This window comes from Symphodus melops (genome assembly GCF_947650265.1).
Source record: "Symphodus melops genome assembly, chromosome: 11".
Taxonomy (NCBI): Eukaryota; Metazoa; Chordata; class Actinopteri; order Labriformes; family Labridae; genus Symphodus; species Symphodus melops.
In genome coordinates this window covers 2,493,558-2,512,765 of record NC_136701.1, presented here as the reverse complement: position 1 = coordinate 2,512,765, position 19,208 = coordinate 2,493,558, and the positions used below count along the sequence as shown (strand labels likewise).

General features: G+C 43.8%; 1 protein-coding gene across 1 annotated transcript in view; it reads right to left on the bottom strand.

Moving 5' to 3' along the window:
- Window positions 1–19,208, bottom strand: part of cxadr (CXADR Ig-like cell adhesion molecule) — a 49,380-nt gene that overhangs the window by 10,856 nt on the left and 19,316 nt on the right. The window contains exons 2-3 of the mRNA XM_079356156.1: window positions 10,100–10,269; window positions 3,115–3,319 (exon numbers count right to left, since the gene is read on the bottom strand). Of these exons, the coding sequence (XP_079212282.1) occupies window positions 3,115–3,319; window positions 10,100–10,269 (375 nt within the window). The remainder of the gene's footprint in view (window positions 1–3,114; window positions 3,320–10,099; window positions 10,270–19,208) is intronic.

Sequence of the window (19,208 nt, the reverse complement as noted above, 5' to 3'; positions counted from 1 at the left end):
ACACGCGCACACACACTTCATCCATACTGTAGCTAAATACAGTACGTCCGCATACATTTTAGACACTAAGCTGATGTTGACATCTCGAGCTGGATATAATCAATACTAAAAATCTAAATCTATTTTGGGATCGAACGAAACACTGGTGCTATTTTTTAAATGACACTTTTCGCTGCCTTTTTGACTCACCGCATCAACACTTTATGATTCAATATGGTGAAACTTGTGACGTGAAAAAGGATGATGTGCACACATGTTTATTAGGCAAAGAAGAAGATGACACAGTGAGATAAAAGAAGAAGAAGAAGTAGAAGACAGCAGGATGACGTCAGGCCGTGTTGAATTATGTTTGAAGGATGGAGCGTCATTAGAGGTGAAACTGAACAAAGACTAAATACAGATTTACCTTTTTGGGGGCATTTTAAAATCTTTAGTTAATCAGATACTGCGATGTGTCATTATACAATAGTCTTGCAATACATCAACTAAATATTGCAGAAACAATTTACTGTGAAAATACTGTTCTTGTGGGCCAGGTGTTGGGCACTGTATCGTTGTATAGAAGAAGATGTACTTTATTCATCCAGGGAGTAAAACTCGGTTTAACACTCCGTTATTGAGTCATGCTACACACACACAGACACACACACACATCAACATAAACACACAGACACACACACACACACATCAACATAAACACACAGACACACACAGGATTCTATGGACATGCACCAATGGAGAGATGTCAAACAGAGTGGGCTGTCCACATCTAGTAGTGTTGTGACTATACCTGCGATCACCTTACAGTATCACATTTTGGCATTAAATGGAAGCAGTGGGACTGAGTCAGACAGAAAATATTGATTGACTCTGCGTGTCATTGTGTATGTTAAAAAGCAGGAAGTAAGGGAGGAAGTTGTTGTGGATGTTGCCCTGAACGGGAGAGCATTCAAACACAAACAGTAACGAGCCATTACAGCTTACGGATGAGCAGAACAGAACAAGAAATGAAAGAGGCATAAAGACAATCAACATTATCTAATGTTCTCATTGTGTTATATGCATTTGTTTAGACATTTGTGATGAGAAAAACTAAAAGACATTTGAGTTGATTTCATGGGATGTTTAGAAGCAGGCTTGAAAACCACTGAATCATCAGCTTCAGGTTTGCCAACTTTCTCCCAGTGAGGAATGTGGAGCTGCTGCCAGGAGGCAGAGCTGAAACAGTTTATGTTCAAGCACACATGCTTTAGTGATGGGGTCCACTGATTCCTGTTGCTTCTGGTCGGATCAATTTGTAATGTAAAAGAAAAAGAAAAAAGAAGCCTCCCACAGGATTTATTAGAGGTTCATAGGTCAGCTGTAACCTATCCACGTCGAGCTGCTTCATGGTTCACGACACTAATACTGCAAAACTTGTTTGTTTTCCTTCTGTGCACCGTGTATTTCCAGTTGAGCTGGTCGGTGCACTTCAGCTGCTTCTACACACATGATATCATGTCAGCAAGCACAGCAGCCATTTTCTGAAAGCTGCCCTATCTTCAGAGGAGAGATAAGAGCGTCGAGATAACAGCCTAATATGCAGCTTATCCCACAGCACAGACTGGTGAAGCACACGTGGGTTGTTTTTCCCATATGCAAATACCAGCCGGGTTTCGGGGAGGCGATTCACTCTCGACAGCATTTAGTCAGTTGACCGATCAGCGAGGCCAGTGTGTGTGTGTGTGTGTGTGTGTGTGTTTGTTTGCCTAGGGAGTAAATCATGTGACTTTTACATGACGTGTCACCCCTCTCACCCCGTGCAATAAAACAAAACAAAAAAAAACAGCTGAGTGTATCAACTCCATATCTGAGGTCTTACTTTCATTTTAAATAGACGGTATGACAGTGATTTCACAGCTTGACATCATTTATGCTTCTATTGATGCACCTGAAGAATTATGATTCAGAATCCTGACGTTTTTCCACAGTGTTCCTTATCGATCAGTTTATTGATTAACATATTTTCTTACATAAATAATCTTTCTCAAATCAATCTCATGTTAAATGGATCAAATCAATCAAATACAACCTGTATGGATAAAGGCTTATAAAGCCTTATGGCATCATATATATGAAATCTCTTAACGAATCAGTAGCAAAGTAGTGCTGCTTGACCTGGGACGTTTCTGGGCAGGGAGCTGTTTTCTCCAGCCAATGAGAGCGCACAGGTGAGTTTAGGAGTGGATACCATTCAAACCGGTAAATAAGAAAGCTGCAGATGTAGCAGCAAAGAAACTAAAATCATAGCGAGGGGAAACGACAAGCAGAGTAAGCTTGTTCCGAAATGGGTGATAACTTGTGTGGGCTTTAACCCGCAGACACAGATTTGTTCTGCCTCCTGTTGGACGGGCAGGTACCAAACACCGGTGGTTCGCTCGTACTCGTGTGCAGCAGCTTGCAGTGTTACAAGCAGTAAACGCACACACTACGTCCTGCAGGGAGGGTGAGCTTCTGGGGACTTTGAGCCCTGGAGGAGGGGTCCAGTTTGAATGTTGTTTACAAGCTGCTCAGACAAAGGCTACTGACTCCACCTTTATATTAAATCATTCAGTCATATAACATTAAAGGTCTGATTATTGCATCTTTTTTGGAAACATTCATTTGTATTAACCTGCAAACCTCTTATTATTAATGTTATAAGAGGGATATGAATCATTTCAGTATTCAAATACGGTAAGTTAAATTCCCACGTAGGCCCATTTAGACGGGGTTTAAAAAAAAAAGAGCAATCATAAATGGTGTTAGTACTTTAAAGAGTAGAAAGGACGACCACGTTATCGAGTGCAGGAACAACCAGAATGACTGTTTTAGACTATCACAGAGTATCTCGGGTGAAAGCAGTAGTATCACAGCGGGGGGTTTGCTGCACAGCCTCTAGGAAGGTTACACGCTCCGTTTTAGAAGGGATTACATCAAAACAGCCAAGGAGGGCAAAGGCCGTGTAATTTGCTGCATTTTCACTGAGTCCACAGAGAGAATTTAGCCTCTAAGGCGGACACACACACACACACACACACACACAAAGAGTCCTAACTGAACACCACAGTGTGTTCGCTGGTTTGTTCCACTCACCCATGACGATGAGAAGCATCTTCTTGCTGCGGATCCCGGGAGCCTTCTTCACCTTACATTGGTAGGTGCCCGAGTCCGACGACTTCAGCCCCGTCAGATTGATGGAGGCGTCGCCGTTCTTGGGGTCGGCTGAGTTGAAGTGGACTCGGCCCTTCATGGGGGGGTAGTAGTCTACGTAGGCCCTGTCACCTGAGTAAAAGATCACCTGGAATTGGAGGAGAGGTGAAGAAAGAGAGTTAAGACCTTAAACCTACTTAGAAATGACAGATCTGCTTTTAAAAAGAAAAGGCCTTCCGGAAAACACATAAAAAAAACCCCAGAAGGCCTTGAAATGACAGTTGTGAGCTTTCTGAAAGCAAAGGCTATGCTCAGTGAACCAACCAAAATATATGGAGACAGAGAACCCCCTCTCTTTTATCTGTGCTGTGCCCTTCAGCCTGGCAGCCGGTGCCGTTTCTGCCCTTTCTGTGCTTAAGAGGAAAGAAGGTGGAACAAACAAAGCGTCCACTGTGGAGCCAAATCAACACCTGCTGTGTCAACAAAGAGCCCCCAATTCAGTCCAGCCATTCCCCCCCACACACACACACGAGGTCTTAGACGTAGAGGAAATGCCTGGAAATAAAGGCCAGGTGAAGCTAAAAAGAAACTCATCCATTCTGCAAGTAGTTGGGAGTGATGGAGGAGGGTAAAAACAAGAGACACAAGGAGAGAGAAAAAAAGCACCAGGAGGGTGAAAGAAAAGCAAACAATGAAAAGAGTTCTCATTCTCTTTCAGAAACACTGGCTCATTCTTTCACATTTCCTCTGAGACTGTCATCAACAGGCTTTTTCTGTGCCACCATCAACACCCGGCATACACACAGCAATACCCCAGGGTGGAGAGGAGGAGGAGGAAAGAGGGGTAGGACTAAACATGGCAAGGGGTAGAGTGAGAATAATGAACCCATCAGAGGAGGCAGAGCACTCAAAGAAAGCATGTGAGGAGCCACACAAAGGAATACAGTTCAGCAAGTTGCCTTTCTGCCCCACTTTCAGCGTAAAGAAGACTTCCTGGAGTGTGCTGTTCTGGGCGGCATGTTCACCTTGTACTTATTAGCCACATAAACAGGTAATGCAGTTAAAATTCCTCGCGTCTCTCAGGGGAGGGTAAACTTCCAACTCCATGGGGGGATCAGAACATCAGCAGTAATAACAGCAGTCTGTGAGATCAGTCCGTGCAGGAGAGGAAATTAAATTGCCTCGAGCTCAGCCAGACAAGAACTCTCACTAGGGCTCAAGCACTTCACAGGAGCACAGATGGGAGTGCTTACAACACATGCACACCTCTCGCCCCACCAAAAACAAAAAAAAAAAGAAAACTGAACAGCACAATAACCTTGAGATTCATGATCCAATGAAAAAAAAAATCCCATAAAGAGCCGGGGGACTGAAAATGAAAAGGGCAAACGACTAGACAAGCCGGCTGGGGCTGGAAAGGACAGACGAGCATCGCAGCTGTGTGCGTTTCATAACAGGTAGGACATTCAATGATACCACCGCCACCTGGCACGGGCTGTTTCCTCATGGAAAGAACGGCGCTCTAGAGGTTAAATAATCAGACACATGAACAGATGAGGTCATTGTCATGTGACGCCGTTGCTCAGGGAGGGAGAAGGAAGAGCTGCAGGTGATTTGAGATGCAAAGCAGAGCGTGGTGATACCCGTGTACTCTAAACAACCTGCAGAGCTGGAACAACCCTGTGCTTCCACACAGGCTTTTAACCTGACAGCGTAACGCACACGGAATAGAAAAAGATCTGCAGTAGATTTAATGACATAATGCAAGCTGAACAGTGCGTTTGTTAGGAAGTTCAACAGGTCTGAGTACATCAATTATATCGTTTCTATACAGCAGAGAAAAGCGACGCATTTCTCCACAAATCAACTCCGCGAGTTTTGTTTGTTTGTTAGACAACTACCTTTCATGTGGTCATTTTCAACAATAACATTGGACTGCGACAAAGTTAGGTTGCATTTACAACGACTGCACGAGTGGTGAAAGAGTCACTATTTATTTTTATTTTTTTTAACACAGACAGTGAAAGGAAATACTTTTTTTTACTTGGTGCAAAATGCCGATGCACTTGGTCATGTAGGTTATGTTATGATTTTACTTCCTTGTTATCTTTTGCTTTGGTGAAATGTAGCCAAACATAAAGGTCACATATCATGCCAAATACACTGCCATATTTTTGTGGCACTAATATGTCTCTAGTCTGTCTATAAACCCCCAATTATCATAAACGTCCATCCTCTTCGTCTTCTGCGTGCTCCACTTTTCAAAAAATCCTCAAACTGGGAGATTTTCCCTTCATGACATCACAAAGGGCAGTAGCCCCTCCCCCAGGTGGGTGACACTCCCACAGCTAGGTGTTTGTTCTGCCCTCTGAGTCTGCCTTCTCACCGTAAACAATAGGACATGGAGCGAGAAAGCACCAAGTACACCCGAGCCCTTCCAGAGAGGGGGCGTGGCCAGACACAGCTCATTTACATATTTAAAGCTACAGACACAGAAACAGCCTGTTCTGAACAGGGTTGAAATAGAGGGGTTTATAGACGTGATCAAATACAGGATCAGAGTGGATTTACAACAACAAACTTCACACACGTTTAGAGGAGCTCTGAGAATTATTGAGCTTGTTGAAAAGGATGATAAAGTGTAACCTTTAAGCCTTACAATCAATGCACGCACCAGTGATTTTATGTCAATGACGTGACTTAACTAGAGATACATTACTGAGATTATTGGGTTTTGAAAACTGCAGAAATGTGTCTTTTATAGAGCAAAACCCTGCAAGGTCAAAAAATAACTGCAAATAGAAGAATGAAGTTGTCCTTCAACGACGACGGCAGCAAACAGTCTCATGACTTTACCTCTAAAAATCTTCCATTATTTCTCCACACGCACACGTTCCTGTGGCAATATCGTGAGCAAACAAAAAGGTTCTGCCAGTGCATTCAAGGACAAAAGATACTCTTCATATCAAATGAGAAAGAGCTATGTGTTCATTCCTTTTCCGTTCACACTGTTAAGACTCAGTTTTCCTCATTGTTCTTACGGTGGTGTTTAACACTCGGGGGCACACCCTCCTTTCCGCTCCGTAGCCCGGCAGCGAGAGCAAAATGCAAATGACTGTTACTGTAGGCATGACTGGCATCTCTCATTCAGTACCAACAAAGCAACATGTATAAGCTATGCTCCCCCCACCCTCAATAAAAAGGCTGTGATGATGTGCCCTGGATATGTGTCAGATGAAGGAGGCCACATTTCCCAACAGATACTTGACAGAAGAGATTATCACTTTCCTGTGGCATTCAAGCCGATTGCATCAATGCAAAGGAAACGCCGACAGACTATACAGCTCATGAGCATGAATAAAATATAAAGAGTGAAGGCTCATTGTGAAGAACTGTGATGTTGTTGTTTTACCTTTTCGTTGTTTTCTCTCTTTAAATAACCCTAAAATATTTGCAAGCGAATGTATTCTTAGGGTTAGCTAGCGCTTGGATATCCTCATGGTTGTTGTGCTTTTATTTTATGTACTTCATTTCCATAAAGTCCAAAAGCTTTGCTAAAGCTCTCCTCACAAATGCACAGATATTGAAATGTTTCAGTATCAGAGTGCGTGTGTGAATAGAGTTTCTCCGTCTGTTTCATTAATCCTTCTTCCTGTCTGCTGCACATCGGACGTGTGGCTGCAGGAGCTGGGGAACCCGTCCTGGTTGGGTTCAGCACGTTTGTGTGCCACGCAGTGATTTCACTGAGCATTTATGTAGAGAACCTGTGAATGTCTGCTTCTTCAACATATTCAAGGAACATGGCATTATTTTTCTTTTTTTGAAAAAGCACAGATTACTACATTTGCTGTTTTAGAGAATAAACTGTTTCATAGACGACGACGAAGAGAAGTGTATCAGTATGTATATCTTTTATAACATCTCCTGCTTCCCTCGATGGCACACCACACTTCCCATCTTTCGACTCGCACAAACAGCACTTCAAGTTCCCACTTACATGAAGCTGCTGACTGATCCAGCCCAGTTCTCCGGTTAAAAGTGTGCATCTGATCTCGGTTGTTCCTCTAGCAGACAGAATTTTCTCATCTCAGGCCAAGAGAGCAGAGGTCCTCCATGCTTTCTGAGCATTTTGAAGCCTCCAGCTATACACTTAAGCCCTCATTCTCATTTCCTTGCCCGACCTCGCAGCTCTGGTCCTGGCAGATCGGCCTAATCCCATTTCCCACTGTCACATATATTAAAGCAGGCCCCTTTGAATTAACATGCGGCTAATTACAGAGAATTTACCCTGACCGTGATTCATACTGGTTCAAGGCTATGCTAATGTGAGCGTGTTTGAATATATAGAGAATAAATGTGAAGGAGAACAAATATGTTCAGAGAGAGATGTCTGGCCCGTTTAAATTCCCAACAAAAGGTCTGGCGACATTCTTGGGTGTGAGGATAGACCTCAGCCAAATGGCATGTAATAAAGACAATAAGCAGTAGAAGCAGATGACATTTGATATATTTCTACAGCTGCAATCATTAAAGAGGGAGGAGAGGCCCGAGTGGGGAACCACTCGAGCTGAGTCCCTGTTGCATCATTGACACACAGACAAGTATTAGGGCCGGGCCGGGCCGGGCCGGGCCAGTGGGGAAGAACAATGAGGATAAGATTTACTTCTATATCCATTTTTACATTTCTCAACATGCACAATCAAACAACTGTTTCTGATTTTTTTGTTTTATTTTTGCCTTTTATAAAACTTTACACACACTCAGAAAACTAACAAACTGAGCTTCACTCAGACTTTAAACCCCATCACTCCTGCCAGATCCCTTCAATTTTTTTCCCCCGCAGAAAATTCGAATGAGTCGATGTGAGAGCGTATCAGGATACGGTCAGGAGGAAAGGGTGGTGATGTTTATATCCTGTGACTTATTGAAAGACTGCATAGGCTATCTGCATGCGACCGCTACGACCTCGTGATTAAACGGCTGCATCAGGTTCTCTGTATGTGCTCCTCCACTCTTCTGTTCATATCATGATTCTATTGGACTACACAGCATTGATTGAAAGGCAAATATTCTCACTCTAGAGTCGTTGAGCGGACTCTCTGGCGTCGTCCACTACTTCTCATGTCTTACCTCAGGAGACCCCCCGTCCCCCGTCCCCCTGAGAGGTTAGGAGGATATCCTGAGCAGTCCTCAGTATAAGCTAATTCTAACCAGTTCACTTTTTGTTGCTGCTCTTTTAACGCTAAATAACAAAATCTAACTCCCCGTCTTCGCCACTGACGTATGTATGTGTCAGTGTTAAATAGGAAGTGGGAGGAGGGAGAAGTAGATGGAGATAATTGGAGTAGGCTGACCTGGGCGAGAGAGTGGATGTGGTCAGAAAGGACAGGGGTTGGATGACAATGACAAAGAAGACTAATGATGAGCCTGTGACCTATTTCTGACATTCGGCCACAGAACAAGTAAAGCCACAGGATACGGGCGAAGGAAAAAAAAGAAGAAAAAAAAAGGAGTGGAGGAGAAAGGCAGGGCAGGTTTTATGACAGGTGGGAGATGGGGGAGTGGAGAACCATGGGGGAGGACCACACCACTGGAATTACCTGAAGAATCTGACTCTGAACCGCCCGAGGGAACGAGGAGATCCTGCAGAGCGGTGCAGCCCTCCTTTTCCATGGCTGAGGGCCGTGTTGGAAAGGAAAGACTCTGGCTGTGATACAGAGAGCTCCCATCCCTCCCACTGTGCCACTGTGAGAGCAGCGCAGGGAACAAATGCTCAATCGAGGTACATGTGGCTCTCATTTTATTTGTCTTCCTCTGCTACATTGCAACAGCTCAGGAATGCACACACCGAGCACACAGGCTGGATTGGATATCACCTCTCGCAAATGGTGTTTTGCAATTGTTGAAAAATGTGAGCATTCTGATAACCACCTCGTTCACCTACTGAACACAGTTTTTGACTCACTATTGAGTCGAACCGATGAAGTTTCTCTGTCGTCTTCAGCAGCCAAGCCGCTCCAATGAAGTTAGTTCAGTTTCCTTTAATGTTTAAAAGGTTTCTGCCTGTGGCCTGAAACTGTTTACACAGAGATACTCTCCTCTCCACAAAACAAAAACAGACTAAGGACATTAAACCAGTAAAGAAAAACAACAAATGTTTCCTGTTGGAAATCGGTGTTTCTTTTGGAGCCTTTCATAAGAAGGGGTGTCAGGAGGGGCTGTGCTGCAGCTAACGTTGTTAGCTCAGTTTTTATACCTTCATTGGAAAGATGGGACAGTGGACAGGCCAGAAATTATGGAGAGAGAGAGACGGGGGGGGGGGGGGGGGGGGGGGGGGAGAGATGACATGTAGGAAATGAACCACACTGTTATTTCAGTTTCGAGGTCAGAACTCAAACAAGCGATTAAAAAAAACTTTGCATTCAAGCAGAAACAATTGATTGGCTGTTGCGGCGTGTTAGTCCACAGTATTTATGCTTTAAAGATTAAAAACGTTAAATCATCTAAATCGCTTGACACATTTTCTGCAATCCCTCATCGATACCTTTCTATTGCACGACCTAAATTCCCCTCTTGCACAACGCACCAAAGCTTTGCAGCTACGTCTCATCTGATCAAACCAAACATGCGTACACACGCACTAAAATAATTGCGGATAATCACAGTCTTTCAACGTAACTTCAGTTTTTGGCGCATTGTCTGGCAGTGACAGAATATCTGAAGCTAAAAACGGAAGATCAAGCTGAAAAATATTCAATCAACTACGAACAAAAGGACAAGAACAAAGCCCAAATTCTGTGAATGCAGCTTAATGAGTGTGCTATATTAAAGTCGGGCAGAGATCACATGACAGCCAAGTCTACTTTCATATGCTGTCTTTGTAGTAGAAGTGTTTTTCCAATGTTGGCAGGGGAACATTTAGACGTACCACTTTGTCCTCTTTCTGGTTGTCGGAGGATAATATGCTCCATTCGATGTCCAGCGGTCCGGCGTCCTCAGCGGCCAGAGAAAACTGACAGTCCAGCTTCACACTCTGACCACTGGCCTTCTCTATAGACGTCTGTCCTGTAGTCGTGATCTCCAGACCAGAGGCCAAACCTGCACAGAGACACAAAGAGAGAGAGAACTGGTGTCAAAACTCAACAATAAAAACGACTACACCTGCAGGTCAGTAAGGACAAACGAGTCCGAGCTCTTAAAAGCCAATCAATGAGGTTCTGCAGTGTTTTTCTTATTTATACGAGTTTGTTCACTTTGAAACATACCGAGCTGATCCTCAGGCAGCTGCACTAAAACACACACGACAACAGACAACGATCTTTGTGAAAGAGCTGCTGTGATGAATAATTGCTTGAAGCAGCACGTGTTCACTTCATTTTTTTTTTTTACCCGTATGACCATGTTCATTTTTTAACATCGTGTCCGACAGAAGACACCAAATTGCAAATCGTTGTAGAGACGTACTTTGCAGGAGCCACTGTCCAATGTTTTGATACAGGAAATATGTCGCTCATGAAATAAATATGGCTACATCTTGTCTGAGAAGAAACTCTACTTTAAATATACATGATGTAAATCAGACAGCGTAAAAAAAGAGAGCAGAAGGCAGGGATGTTGAAGGTGGGTGGGGGGTAAAAAATGATGAAGAGAAAAAGCAGCCCATCACCAAACTGGAGCAGATTCTTAAGCATTTATTCTTAGAACAGAATAAACATAAATTCCTGGTGACATCAGCTGGGTTAAGATTCCCCATTCAGTGAGAGATTTAAGCCGCGGCGAGGAACACAGTCCATAGAGAATGGAGTTGTCACATGCTGCCTCGACACATTAAAATCCTTCTGACAGCTTGCCACCTTCCGCTCAGCGAGCGGGGAAGGGAGAACAGCTTTAAAGAAGATAAATAAATAAATAAAAGAGTGAGAAATCACCACAATATGCTGCCGCTAAAAGGAAGCTGCAAATGTGTCACACTTATCACGTCGCGACTAACGACACCAAACGCATGTAAGGGGAAACGTTGTGCTCATAATGAAAGACAATCGTCCCGGGCGTCGGCTGCATCTCCTTCACCTGCCTCTAATGTGCAAAGATAATTGTTGAAACATGGAGCCTGTAAACACTTAACCTCCTTCTCTTCCAGGAAAGCTTTCTTTTTTTTTTTTACAGGTTTCCATAAAAAACAAAGTGCATTTAGAATACTGTTTACAGTGCACTGTGTTTGTTGTAATCACCCTTTAAACTCAGAATCATCCAACCCAAGTGGACAATAAAAAGTCTTCACATGGACAGAAGTGCATCCTTACAGACAGATAAAACTCAGTATATTTGGAACTAATGTGGGCTCTGGGGTTGGCACAGTACAGGACTTTGATTCAGCCACAAAGCTGGAGAGTATTTCCCAGTCTGCACTTCAGTGGGAAAAAAAAAGAAAAGACAAGGACATCCTGAATGACAGTAGAAAGGTTTTGCAAAAAGCTTTCCTCCTCCTGTTGCCATCAAACTCGATTCTCTCCGAGCCTCGTCAGTTCTCTGGGAAAGGAAACCATCATCCACGAAACACATCTCTCCCTCACAACATCGAGTGCCAACAGGCGTCTTTCATGTCTTTCTCACTTTGGGGATACCTGAATATACAGCTGGCATTTGCATTTTTGTTGGACTTTAATGCCTATTCAATTCCCAACGCCTGCCAATGCACACATTTAAATGTGACATGAATATCGTATAATGAATTACAGTGTGGATCTGCATTATGTAAGCCGATGTGCTACGGTGCAGACTGCATGTTTGGGAGGTCAGCAGGTGCAGAAGTGTGACCATGACGCTCTGAAACCTTTGAGCAATTTCTGCACACGTCCACTTGGATTTTAATTTTTTTTTTAAGCCTGGCATGTTATGATCAATTCAGTAGAATAAAAGTAGGAGAAACGTCAGGCAGACGACAAAATAATTCAAATCACAGTCTGAACTTTTCACCCCTGAGTCTGTTTACTTTGTAAAGGAGTTCAGAGAACAGTCTTTACTTGAATAACGAGCCAGAGAGGGCGAGGACAGTAAAATAAACCATCAAAATGCGGTACTGTGATGTCAGCTTCGCTACTATCACTTTATTCAACCCCGACTTCAATTCTTTCTTTTGCAGGACAAGGGAATCCAATCCTGTGCTGTGATTGGCTCAGCTGTTTATCTTTGACTAGCAGATTGATATCCAATGTTCGTATTGCACAAACGATCAACGTCACAAGGTGTTTCGCGTACTTCAGAGTGACAATTAGCACCAATCACGCGCGTTGATTTGAAATGCTTAGGACGGCGGATATGAGAGACGGCACTCTGCAGAACATCAAATAGTTTGTCACTTTGTCAGATTAAAACCGATCTTCAGTATGAGTGATGTGAGGCAGCTCCCCCTCTGCCTCTTGTTGGGATTGGACTTGTGTGACGCAGAGGATGCAGCCTGCTGGCTGTGTGAGGAAACCTTCTGGACCTGCTTCTCTTTAGTTCAGCCATAAAACCTGCCTTCCCTCTGGCTGTGGTAGGTAAAGACACCCAGCAGCTTCCCCACACACACACAGATGGAGAAGAGTGACAGTCTCAGTCACACCCACTATTGTTGAAGCGCGGCGCCTGTAAACATTTGATACGGTTGCGAAGTAAAAGCGTAGTTTTATTCCCAGGCTTCCGGTGCTGCAGCTGGTCGTTTCAGCCCACAGATTCTGACAGACGCTCTTGATGGGAGCGATTTGTTGCCTCCAGGAGCGCCACCGGAGACGGGGGGGGGGGGGGGGGGGGGGGGAATACAGAGACAACTGAGATATGTGTCCATCACTGTCAAAACGGTAAACACGGCTTGGCATCTGCATGACGAAAAGCAGCGTCAATTCTTCAAGCACTTCAAGAAGCAGGGCCATTTTTCAAAGTTGTTTGAGTAGAGAGTGGAGAGAAAATTACATTCTGGGAGAAAAAAAGAAAAGTACTCAGCTGGAACTGTTTGTCTTGGGGATGGGTTTCTCTGACTGTCTGATGTACCTGTTAAATAAATGACAGACCACGGAGGCTTTAGGCAGCATTTGTTTGAATAACTGCTCAGCCACAGGCCTCTTTTATTCAGCCGAGCACAGATGAAATATAGAAGCTACATTTCAGGATGTTATCTCTTCCACTGGTTTACTTATAAATCTGCCCATCTGGTGGCTCAGGTGACAAGAGGAACAAAAACACAATGAGAGTACTTTTAAGGTCAACTCCACGTGAAATCATCACGCACGAATCTATCAGCTGGCTTTATCCAAACATGGCAAGTTTAAAAAGCAGGGCTGACAGAAAATGTCTGGAGATGCTGTTAAACTTTCTCCACTCTGATTTAAGGGGCGCGATATTAAAAATTGTCGTTATGTTAATCAGTATCAATCAATCTTCACTTGTATGAGACGGGATAAGATGTTCATCGTGTTCCTGTTGTCCACACTTCCTTACCGCTGAGGTGGAGGTCGGCGTGTACGTTTAATTAATTCACGACACGCACAGATTGAATTTTGTAATAAAAAGGGAAAATGTCAATTTATTACCTCAGATGGGAGAGAAAGTAATGTTCAGCTGTTTAATGTCACAGGGATGCACTGTTCTGATTTATGATAAGAAGGCGGGTTATTTCTTTGTTTTCCCCTTAAAAGCACGTTTGCCCTGCAGACACTAACGATACATGAAGCTGCATCTTTTTTACATTCTGCATTTCGAGATTCTTCCCAATATACAGAGAGCTGTTGGCTGGTTTGTTGAAAACCTGCATCAAATCAAACAACCATTTTGACAGTCGTTTTGTTATGATGAGTGCTGGAGGTCTAAACATGTTTTCTGGTAACTCGATGTGACGTCGACGTTTCCACGTGCTCGTCATCAAATCAGATCAAACGCCAGGCGCGGTCCTGATGAGGCAGCTCTGCTTATCGCTCACTTTGTCGTTAGCGTGAACGTCACTGAGAAATGTGCAAACTTTGCTACGCGCTTAAAAATCAAGGAATTAAACCGTCAGCAAAGATTTCACTCAGATCAATTAAAAACATTTTATGGATGATCATTATCTGCAGCCTTCTTTTACGCTCTGTCGTATCACCCAGATGGCCGTCCTTTCCACAACATGCAAATCATGATAATGGACATACAAGCCATCAGTTTAATCATTTCAATGAAAAGTGAAATGAACGTGCTCTGTAAACACAGGAAGACAGGAGATAAAGATTATGTGTCCAGCTGAGCACAGTCACATCGAAACCAACAATGTGACGTCAGGATAAAAACTGATTGATCCACATAAAAGCCCCCAAAGTAAGTTTAATTTAAAGCATCTGTGTGAAGTGTAAAGAAACTATCAAAGTTCACCAAAGCAAAACCCGAACTGTTCGACTTTTTTTCTTCATGTATGACAGACACCGTGACTCCTGGAGAAACAATAAGTTTTAAATCCATTTGAGATTACAAGTGTTGGTTTGAATGGAAACAATCTCTGTTTTTGGCCATGAGCACCAGTGACTCACGATGTGAAACAAGCCTGTTAGTGTGCTTGAAAAAAAAAAAAAGGGGCAGCTCGGGGTTAATCTTTAACTTTCAGCTTTCAACAAATACTGTACACACACACACACACTGTGTGAACTCTGTCGCATGTGACTCGAGCAGAAGTGACTTCACCGAGCTCAAAGTCTGTGCTCCGCAGAATGACGGGCTTACTGTGGCTGTGACCGTCAGCCTTTATTTAGAGTAATGGCAGCGGAGCTTAAGTAAACCGGCCTTCTTCCTTGAAGGTACTGTAATGGGATGATAAGTCAAACAATCATTACAGTCTGAGGAAAGCATGAGAGATAGACTGTAGGTAAATGCAGCCATGCACAGACTCTATTTGAGAGTGTGTGTGTGTGTGTGTGTGTGTGTGTGTGTGTGTGTGGTGGGAGCACAGTGGGCGGAGGAGGCCTTCTGGCTAATTAAAAACGGCGTCTTAATAACCATTCGTGGCTGCTTGTGTCTCCACCAGTCTGACACAGCACATCCCAGCGTGGTTATCTGGGTGACCGGGAATGAACACAAGGAATTTAGGGTGTCAGCGTGCTCCGCCCAGTACCCCCCCCCCCCCCCTTACTCCTCTTCATTCCCGCCTGCCTGTCCTCCTCTTCACTAACACACCCCTGATTGTGTGGTGCCAGTCCCTCGAGACTTCCAATTCTCCCCCGTCCTGCTGATTGTAACCCCCTCCACCTCACCCACCCACCCTCTCTCTCTCCACCTTTGTCGGCATACAATGGGGAGTGAATCCCGTCTCCTGGCAACCAATCCCTCAGAGAAGGTTGCCGTGGTGCTTAAGAGACGGCATGAGGGGTAGAGAGAGAGGTTAAGTAGGTGAGGACAGAGCAGCGAGTAATGAAAAAGGAAAGTTAACGTTACCTCGCAGCTCAAGAAAAGCAGAGTGAAAGACAACAAACGGGAGCTCAACGCTGTCAAAGTGAAGCATCTCTCTCAATAAGCCATGTGCACACAACGAAGGGTTTTAACAGAACTTATCATTCTGATTGAAAAGAGGAACTGATGGATGACACTGTCGAGAAGAAGAAAATCAAACGATGGAAAATATGACAAACAGGAACTCTCAAGTCATTTACTGTTTTCACCTGCACGTTACCGACAAGTTCAAAAACTGCAGCGTGTAGTGTCTTCAGCGTGTAGTGTCTTCAGCGTGTAGCGTCTGCAGCGTGTAGCGTCTGCAGCGTGTAGCGTCTGCAGCGTGTAGCGTCTGCAGCGTGTAGCGTCTGCAGCGTGTAGCGTCTGCAGCGTGTAGCGTCTGCAGCGTAGCTAACAGTTTGTTTTTTTTACAGGGCAATATTCACCGATATATAACTTTATAATACGAGCGCTTTCAGCAGACTACGCTCAGAGTGAAAGACGCCTGATAAAGAGAGACATTTTAAAAATGTAACTTTGGCATATGGTCTATTAACAACAAGCACTGGAGGATCAATTAAACAAGTGAACAGGCTGCATAACTCCAACCATCAGGAGAAAACACTTAAGGAGGAGCTGCGAGACGAGCTACTTTTATTTAAGAGGAAAACGTGTTTTGTGTTTTATTATCTGCAGAGATGTCCTATTCTTCTTCAACTTTAACAAAAGGACTGCATGTCAGGAGAACTGCTAAAAACCTTTTTATAAAACAGCTTCAGGTTCAGCTTTCTTTGCGTGACGTAAAAATCGTCATATTGCGTCATATAGAGAAAACGTTCAGGCAAAGAAAAACTGATTTTTCTCATCTCAGGGCAGAATGAGGGCTGGATTCACGACCAGTCAACACTACGAAGTATCCCTTTAAGTACTGACGATTAAACTGATTGTTTTGTTAACATTGTTTGGAGAACAAGCGCTCACTTTTGTCACATTTGTATGTCCAATAATGTATGCCCTTCGGTTCTATTGTAAAGTGTGACTGTGCTCAAGAAAAGAAAATGCAGACTCTTGTTTTTTCTTTTGTTTGCTTTTTCTGTTCCAAAAGAATGATAATGTCTGAACTTTATTATGGATGCTGCATCAAGTTTTAGTGCAACATAAAGCTGAAACAGCCGCCTTGCTCTCTGTGATGGCGACAGTGTTACTCAGGAACTTTAAAACAAGGCTGGCATATCTGTGCTTCCTCGTTTCTTATCCACTGACATTTACACTGCTACAAATATATCTGCAATGAGCTAACACTGACCAATCCATGAGCCTGTTGTAGCTCTTGTTTGCAGTCACAGGAGATTAGTTTCTCAGTGACATGTACATGGATTTCAAAGCATGGATAGCAGTTACTCAGAAGTGTTTTGTCAGAGGTCTTCAAGGCAGACATGAGGTTAAGCTGTGTGCTGCACACAACAATAAACCCTGAAACCAGGAGACAGTTTGACAGGCAAACCTCTCCTGACCCGGGCTAAAGACCCTCAGAGTCTTGGCAGGGACCACGGTGGCTCATAAGCCTCTTTCTCCCGCCTCTGACCTTAGAGAGCATCCTTGGGAGTGAAGACTGAAAAGCCAAGTCTTACCACGAGGTGACAAAGGGGACGGCTATTTCAGGCTCACAACACAACAACGACAAGAATAAAAACTTGGCTGCATGACAGAGGCCAATGAAGGCGAGACAGGATTTACCTTTGTTTACCATCTTCAAGGTTAGCTATTCTTACAGCACTTACTCGCCATTTAACCTTAGTGGCTATGAAACCAATGACTTAACACGTAAGCCAAAAATGACCTCTGTCTGTGTGTGTGTGGTGGGGCAAAGTGAATTTTAAGAGTATAAATGCAGGTTTGATATCATAGTTGAGCCTCCTGTTAAGTGTTAAAAAAAGACTTCTGGAAGGTGATGGCTGTGTTTAAAAACCATCTCTGCAGACTCCTTAAAGGAAATGGTGGGTTAGCTTTGATTGTAATCTTCCTGCACTGAGCACTTCATGTGATACAGTGTTTCATGTGTCGTCTGAGTCAGAGGGAAGGAAAATATTAATTTCTTCCAGTCACTCAACAGTAATTACAAAATGCTTTGCTATTCATATTATGCTAATTTGTGAGCACACCTACGTAGCCTGTTTCCTCTAAAACCTGTAAAGTCAATGCTGATTGACGGCGCAGAATCTTAAGCGTTTTATGATTAGAGGAATAAACTCCCTTCGCAAACAAATAAAAATCAGCCAACAGCTTAAAAAACCAGACAACCCACGTCAACAATGAACACCAATAAAGATCCAAAACCACCAACAGAAAGCACCCACACCGGGTTCACACAGCCTCATCGTTTCCTTTTCATTACTCTGTCGTATATCAGTGTTCACATATATATCTATGAACTGGATGACAACTACAGGTGGGGGAAAAATAATTCAATTTATGTAAAAACTGAGAATCTTGTCGTCTGAGATTCTGAAGATTCATGACTTGCAAAAATCACTCGGTCACTCCCTGCTACGTGTAAAGGCTAGCTCTTTAACTCAGCCGAATGGAGCGACAAGAAATTCAGCGAGTCTCACAGATGACTGGAGAAGATGCAGCATATCGAATTCAATTCATGAGACACCCAAAGGTCCCCAGCCCTGTACTGACAATATTTCAAATATATTTTAATTTCCAAAACTGTCCTACATTCTTCAATTTATGTACATTATACCCAGAATGATATCTTTCGATGTCCATCTTAAGCAGAAACATGTCTTCGTGTTGTGTGGGCCTTTGAATTGTCCCCCGAGGGACAAATAAAGTTTTTTGAATTGAATTGTTCTTTGCTCCTTCAAACACACACACACACACACACACACACACACGAACAAAAACTATTTCCAGCCGAGTGAAAACAAAGCCTCTCATCCATGTGAACAAAACCATTTGAAGAGTGTGGACATTTCTTGCCTTGACTGGCAGTGATGGTGGGATGAATGTGAGCAGTTCATTATGGTAAAATTACAGTCTGGGGGAGCTTATGAAATGGGGAAATTAAAAGGCACAGACGCTCTCGTTCATCACAAACAGTCGGACCAATCCCCCGTGACCGTGCAGAGGAACATCAATTATTTGGGGGCGCAGCGGAGGATAACTTCATAACGTGGTCGCCGCTCAAAAAGAAGGCTGTGAATGCGAGCGCCAGTGCCCCCGCTGGAACGATTCAATTTGATGCCGTGTGGGCGGCCTGAGAGCTGGCGAGCTGGGCGGCGGTTTATTCAGTGTTGCAGAGGTCTGGGGCTGTGGGGCCGTAGTGATTGTGCTGTAATGCAGCCTGAAAGCTCCACTTGCCACACAGAGCCGCCATCAATTCCCAGCCCGATGACCTGAAGGCTCTTTTGACATAATTGAACATTAAATGATGAAGGGGTGACGAATGACAGGCACTTCACCCAACTGGCTGAGCGTTTGACAGCTTTTCGACGAGCCCGTGGGGGATGTGGCTGATGCTATTGCAACGGATGTCCACAGCCACCAATTTCTGCACACGTCCATTTTTATCAACACTGACAGTGACAATAATTCTGATTTAA